Here is a 6887-nt window from a genome sequence, read left to right on the forward strand (position 1 = left end):
CCCTGAAGACATCCGAAGCAGGCCGCTCCTTGAAGACGTCAGAGGCGGGGCGCTCCCTGAAGACATCCAAAGCAGGACGTTCCCTGAAGACATCCGAAGCAGGCCGCTCCCTGAAGACGTCTGTGGCGGGGCGGCCATCCCCTGGGCCCCGCCTGCTGGCCGGACTACGATCGTGCAGCGGAGGCAGGGGTGAGCGCCGGCGCTCGTCCTGCGCAGACCTGCTGGGTGGGGCTGGACGCCGGCGCTCGTCCTCATCCCTGTAATAGCCGCGCCTGCTGTCCCTGGAGTCATAGCCGGGACCCCTCCTGTCATCGATGTAATCCCGTCCCCGCCGGTCATCCCTGGCGTCCACCGCTCTTCTGTCATCATATTCGTCGCGCCGCCGCCGGTCATCCCTCGGGGGGTCCACTTCCCTCCGCCCTTTCCTGGCGTCCTCCACGCTCCGCTCGCGGCGACGATCGCTCTCGCGACTGGCTTCCCGCCGCCTGCTCTCCAGAACAGGTTGCCGCCGGTCATCCCCACCACGCTCCGCCCTGCCCATGGTGGTGTGGATGGTAGGAAGAGCAGTCAGCATGCATGGATGGTGGCTCCAGGGCTCGGGCAGCGCACCCTCCCATTCGCCATCAGGATCGACGGCGACACAGTCCTACTCAGCAGGGGGGGATCATGGGCCCGCGCACCGCAGAAGCCCCGACGCTGCCGCTCATCAGCGACTCAACATCCCCTGGGTGACATCCCCGGCAGCACGACGCCGCCAGTCCCCACGCTGCACGCCCAGCGCACCTGGCGACGGGTGCGCCGCGCGGCGACCGCGACCGCGACCTGGCCTCCCTCCTCTCTGCCCCGCGCACGGGGGAGGCCCTCTCCTTCCTCTTCATCACCTGCTCCAGCTGCAGGTCGGCCCCCGTCCCGCGGCCCAGCTCGCGGGCCGAGGCGCGGTTGGGCGCGCGCTGGCCCATGGCCACGCTCAGCGACTGCTTCACCGAGGCGGGGCGCGCGGCGGACTCGGCGATGCCGCGCCGGTCCTCGCCACCCTGCCCCGCGTTGCCCAGCGCCTTGCACGGCAGGCCCCGCGCCTTGAGCCCCGCCAGCACCTCGTCGGTGACCTTGGTCGGGATGCGCGGGAAGATGGTCTCAAAGTAGTACTGCGGCGCGGCGGGGGCGGGGGAGCATGTTTGGGCGAGCGCATGGGAGGGGTGGGGTCCTGAGAGACATGCACAGTGGCATGCACGCAAGCAGGTGGAAGCCAAGTACCATTGAGAGGAGGGGCAGGCGGCACAAGACAAGGGGGGGCTCACGCTCTCACGGCCATGTTCTCTACCTGCGCTCCTCAGAGGGAGTGGGGGAAGTCGAGGGAGGATGCGTCAGGACAGGGCTGAAACGTTGATAGACCTCTCCCCTCTGTGCTCCCTTCCAAAAGAGTAAGTGACGACTTGCATGATGTCTTTTATCAACGTCACCCCAGCCAGTACATACGAACCCCAGACCTCCTCGCCACCCCTAGTCCACGCGCACCTGATCAAGAAGGATGTCCCGTAGGAAGCAGCCCATGGTCACCGAGTGGCCCCACCCTGGGGGGCTGGGTGTGAATTCCTGTGAGGTGTGTCGTTGGGGAAGGAGGAGCTGTGTAGATGCGGGTGAGGGACACTGCGCTTCCCAACCACTATAGATTACGGTCCATCAGCCCCTACCTCGCATCAGGACAGGATCAGGCCAATCTGCCACAACACACTGCATGGCCTACCTCAGCATCCTCGAGATAGTCCTTGACCCACTCCCAGAGGTACCGGGGGTTGCATGTGTAGCGCAGGTACAGGAATCCCACCTGGACAAGGGTGTGGAAAGAGCGGTGGGCATTGCAGTGTGACATTGCAGACACACCAGCCACTGTGGCCTTTGTGGGGACCTCAAGGTCTCCACGCCCTTTGCAGCGATCCTGCCCTCACGCCAACCATGTCACAAACGCATCTGCCACCTCACCGCTCTGATGTAGGGCGAGTCCTTGTGGTCCAGCATCATGCGCAGCTCCTTGGGGGTGGGCTTCAATTGACCCAGTCGGTACAGCAGGTTGAAGGCCGTGGAGGGCCCTCGCGCGTTCCCGCTCATCCAGGGCTCCACATGGTCCACGCTGCGGGAGTCGAGGGTGAGGGGACCCCGGTGGGTGCCTGGGCGCAGGTCCAGGGCGGCATACATGATCGTCAGATGGCATAAAGACCAGGACTCGACTGGCACAGCACGCCAACATCGCAGGCACGCCATGCGATCCACACCTGTAGTAGATTTCATCCACCAGATCCTGCCACTGCTCGATGGGGACGGCTGTTTTCTGGTAGTAGGTGGAGGTCAGGATGTTTTGCCGCAGCACGTTTTCCAGGTTGTATGTCGAGGTGTTGCCATACTGCTCGAATGCACGCTCCTGTCTGTCCAGGGGTACTTCCGGCACTATGTTGAGAGGGACATCTGGTGCGTAGAATCCGCGATTCAGTGATGATCGGGACACTGCGGGGGAAGGAAGGGCTCGACCGTGGTGAGGCATCCGCAGATCGCCTCTGGTCCTGCAGCGACGCAGCTTGCTATTTCGATGCCTTGCCAAAACTCACTGTGCCTGTTCTGTCACGAATATCTGGGCTGTGATGTCCCCCGCAGTGCCCGTGTGGCGACCAGGGTGATCGTCCAACCCAGTGCCAGCAGATTGGCGCGCCGCAAGCACGAATTAAAGGCTCAACTATATGCTGATTCAAAAAAAAAAGAAGTCCTGTCCAGCAAAGGACAAGAGTACGTTTAAATCGCACGAGCCGTTAGGTCGCATCCAAGACGCGAACGTTGTACAGCAGGATGTACTGCTCTCGGCGCCTGCAGCACTCCCGGACGGGACGGGGGAGCGGACTCCCGATCACCATTACAGCGTCCATCCCAGCCCTCACCCAGCCTGAAAGACCGCCTCTCCTTACCTCACACATTACATTGTTGTGGGTGACCTTCTGTGCCCGGTCCACAAGGCTTCGCCCTGGCCGCTGCTGAGCGAGAGTGGAGTCGACGAACGAGAGCACCACACTCTGCTCGCACGCGCGGTACTCCTGGTCTGCACGCTGTAGCAAGCTCTACCAGATCGTGCTTTGACGTGTTGACTGAGCCGCTCTTGCTGACGAGATCCCAGCGGGTTCGCCGGCCCTTCCCTTGGAGACCAAGAGTGCGGAGTAGGGTTGCGCTCCCCCTCAGCCACGACGGTACGCTGAGCTACGGGCCCCGCCCTGGCGGCGCGCCCCGCCCCACACGTCGCAACCCTGATCACCCGCACCTGGTACCTGCTGATGCCTTGCATGGTGGAGCGCCCTGGCCCATGCCCATGCCACCCCATGGCGCAGGTGTGGAGCCAGCCATATGTACTCCGTGCCTGAGCATGGCGATGCCCTGGTCCATACCTCGGCATACCACGATTATGGCCATCTGACTTGCTGGGATGGTCCCAAGGTGCGGTTGCAGGGCTGACTGTGGGGTGGGTGCTGCGGTCCTGGGTGCCGCGCCTGCCTCGGTGGGGTTGGGCAGCGACACGCCGCTCATCCCCCCCCCTCTGTTTGAAAGCATCATGGACAGACATCCAACTCTTACGGCCGCTGCCGCGTCTGGCGCCCCTCTCTTCCTGTTCCTTGTCAGACCACCTCCCCTGGTCCCCTTCAGGCCCCCCGGCTCGACATCGGACAGACCACCCCTCGCGCCTCGGGTTCCTACATGGGTTTCACGGAGCCCTGCACCCCCCAGAAGCAGGCGGACGGGTTCGTGACTATGCAGTCGGTGGGGTCCATGCCCGCCAGGGAGTGGCAGCCGGGCCCGCATCCCACCGACGGCTCCGACTGGGCGGCAGCGGCGCGGGTGGGGCAGCCGCTGCACCCCTCCTCCCTCCCCTCCCAGCACCACCTGCTCCATGCCACGAGCTTGCCCCGCACCTGGCACGGGGCCGGCGACCAGGCCCCGCCCCCCATCAGGACCGAGCCCCGGCCCGAGGCGCGGCAGGGGTCGGAGCACAGCTCCGGCCTCACCCCGCGCATCGCAGAGATGTCCCTCCAGCTGCCCCAGGCCCCCTCCTGGCCGGAGGCGGAGGCCGCGCCCGGCGCCAGGGCCCCCCACGCTGGTGAGGAGCGGTGGCGTGGGGTGGACGGTGGGGAGGTGTGTGTGGGAGGCGGGCACCCACGTGGCGTGCTGGGGCCCGGCGCTCCCGCAGGCATGAGCGCCAAAGAGGATCGCGTCAAGTCTTGAGCCCAGCTGCCTCAGGGCAGGAAGTGCAGGCTGGTGGACACCACGCAGCTGTCCTGCCGGCAAGGTGCCTGCATTGAGCAGCGCGCTGCCGCGCGCCCAGCCTCACCTCCACCTGCCTGCCACCCCGCGGCCCCTTCACGCAACACGCCTGCATCAGCAAAGCCACCCCCTCCCTCCCCCCTCCCATGCACTCGCAGGCCTCCACTCCATCCACCCGCCCCCCGGCTGGGGCCCGGACCTGGTGACCGGCGCCCCCGCCCCCGCCCCCGCCGGCATCGCGGTGCACCGCTCGTCGGCCTCCGCGCCCTCGCTCTCCGCGCCGCCCGCCCCGCGGCCGCACATGGCGGCCGCCGAGGCGCTGGCCCTGCACGGGCACCTGCTCACGGCCTACGAGCGCGCGGAGGTGCTGGCCTACCCCCGGGTCTGGTTCGTGGGCGCGCCGGGCGTGGCCAAGGTCACGGCCAACCACGCGCCGGGCCTGGACCCCGACCCCGTGTTCGTGGACGAGCGCGGGGACTACGTGGCGGTGGCGGGGGACCACGTGGCCTACCGCTACGAGGTCCAGCGCGTCCTGGGCCAGGGCTCCTTTGGCCAGGTGCTGTGCTGCGCGGACCACGCCGCGGGCGGGCGCCCCGTCGCCCTCAAGGTCATGCGCGGGCGCAAGCGGTTCCAGAAGCAGGCGCTGGTGGAGACGCGCATCCTGAGCCTGCTCCAGGGGCTGCAGGTGTGGGTGTGGGTGTGTTGGGGGGGAGGCGTCTCCTTTCTGTGAAGTGTGAGGGTGTGGGAGAGGAGGACCGGGGGCGTGCTGCTGAGAGGGACCTGCGTGGCATTTTGACTTGTAGCGCAGAGTGGTTGTGGTGGCTGCTCCTGGAATGGCGACACGTTGAAGCAGGTTTCTTTCTCAAGTCCTGGACAGTCCCCTCCCCTCAACCCCCATGCGTCGCACCTGTCCTCGCAGGGCGGCTGCCCCGGGATCGTGGCGGCGCTGGGCTGCTTCTCCTTCAGGGGACACCTGTGCATCGCTTTTGAGCTGCTGTCCATCAACCTGTACGAGCTGCTGCAGGAGCGCCGAATGCTGGTGGGTGGGACAGGCGCAGCCTGGTGGTGGTGGGAGGAGGGTTGGGTGTGGCGCATGTCATTGGTGTGCCTCGTCCACCGCTCGATTCTACCCATGTTCATGCAGACACATAGCTCTGCGCTCGCACCCCTCCCCACCCGTGTCCTTTCAAACTCCATTGTCCGCAGGGTTGTGGGTCGCTGCTGGTGCGCAGGGTGGCTGTCCAGGTGCTGACATCGCTGGAGGCCCTGGTGCGGGCCGGCATTGTGCACTGCGACATAAAGCCCGAGAACATCATGCTGGTGGATAGAAAGCGCAGCGACGTCAAGGTAGGGGCTCCGGGACGGCCATGCCGCATGGACATCCATCGCCGGCCGGCCACTGCGTGCCCGAATAGGCATGACCTTTTGGATGACAATGTTCCCTTCCCAAACGCCACCCCCCGTCTTCCCTGCAGCTGATCGACTTTGGGAGCAGCTGCTTCAAAGACAAGCGAGCCTTCACATACATCCAGTCGCGCTTCTACCGCGCGCCGGAGGTGAGGCAGGGGGTGGCATCTAGAGGGCGGGGATTGGGCAGGCTCTGCAGAGGGCAATGGAGTGCATCAGGTGGCCTAGAGGGTGCCCCGGCATGCCGTGAGGCCGCCTGCACCCTTGTTCCAGTGTCCCTCTCATTTTCAGTACCCCCTTTCTTCCCAAGGTCATCCTGGGCGAGCCCTACGGACACGCCATCGACATGTGGAGCCTGGGCTGCGTGCTGGCAGAGCTCAGGACGGGCGCCCCCTTGTTCCCAGGTGAGGCGCGGGAAGGTGGTGGTTTGCGGGTGGGCACCCTCTCGTTTGCTGGGCTGGGAACCCTGGCTGGCGTCTTGGCTGGGAGGAACGGCGCAGCTGGGCGTCACGGTGCCCTTCTGGCCGGTCATCGGCGGCCCAGGGCCCCCCACCCTTCCGCCATGCCAGGGGAGGATGAGAAGGAGCAGCTGGCATGTATCATGGAGGTGCTGGGCAAACCGCCCAGCGACATTGCCCTGTACTCTGCACGGGCGCCCATATTCTTCGACCCCGGTGAGGGCGGTGGTTGACAGGAGGGTGCATCCAAGGGCGGGCTGGTGCAGGGGTACACCTGGGCAGCTCGGGACTGGTGTGTTGACCGTGGCCTCCCACGTCGATGGCTTCCACAGGCGCCCCCAATCCCCCCCCTCCCCATCTCCCGAGCAATCAATCCTTGCGTGATCACCCCCGCCCTCCCCTGCCTCGGCCCCCGCCCCGCAGAGAGCGGCGAGCCGCGGAGCACCACGCTGCTGGGGAAGGACATGCTGCACCGCCCCGGCAGCGTCACGCTGACGCGCGCGCTGGGCGGCGTCGTGGGCCGGGACGCGAGTTTCGTGCGCTTCGTCGCGGCCTGCCTGCGCTGGCGCCCGGAGGAGCGGCTGACCCCCGCCGAGGCGCTGCGGCACGAGTGGATCGCGGGCTGAGCGCGCCCGGGCCGAGCGTGCCCGGTCGAGCGCTCGTTTTGAACATTTTTGTGCAGGGATGCCGCTCCCGGCCCCACTTCCCAGGGAAATTGTTGCTCACCTC

The 6887-nt window shown here is 66.4% G+C and overlaps 3 protein-coding genes across 3 annotated transcripts; 2 read left to right on the forward strand and 1 right to left on the reverse strand.

The window, feature by feature from the left end:
- Nucleotides 1-650: 650 nt before the first annotated feature.
- On the reverse strand, nt 651-2536 carry F751_6022 (Pre-mRNA-splicing factor 38B; the record flags this gene model as incomplete). Its single annotated transcript, XM_011398038.1, has 5 exons — nt 651-1145; nt 1516-1593; nt 1745-1825; nt 1981-2128; nt 2271-2536. The coding sequence occupies 5 exons, from the start codon at nt 2534-2536 to the stop codon at nt 651-653; spliced, it is 1068 nt and encodes a 355-aa protein (XP_011396340.1).
- F751_6023 (hypothetical protein) lies at nt 2192-2488 on the forward strand (the record flags this gene model as incomplete). Its single annotated transcript, XM_011398039.1, has 1 exon — nt 2192-2488. One exon carries the CDS (start codon nt 2192-2194, stop codon nt 2486-2488), a length of 297 nt encoding a protein of 98 aa, XP_011396341.1.
- A 2058-nt stretch (nt 2537-4594) lies between the features above and the next one.
- F751_6024 (Dual specificity tyrosine-phosphorylation-regulated kinase 4) lies at nt 4595-6784 on the forward strand (the record flags this gene model as incomplete). The annotated part of the gene is made up of 7 exons (XM_011398040.1): nt 4595-4978; nt 5213-5332; nt 5500-5562; nt 5826-5849; nt 6011-6104; nt 6270-6374; nt 6582-6784. 7 exons carry the CDS (start codon nt 4595-4597, stop codon nt 6782-6784), a joined length of 993 nt encoding a protein of 330 aa, XP_011396342.1.
- Nucleotides 6785-6887: the final 103 nt, after the last annotated feature.

The sequence above is a fragment of the Auxenochlorella protothecoides genome (assembly GCF_000733215.1).
Source record: "Auxenochlorella protothecoides strain 0710 unplaced genomic scaffold scaffold79, whole genome shotgun sequence".
Classification (NCBI taxonomy): Eukaryota; Viridiplantae; Chlorophyta; class Trebouxiophyceae; order Chlorellales; family Chlorellaceae; genus Auxenochlorella; species Auxenochlorella protothecoides.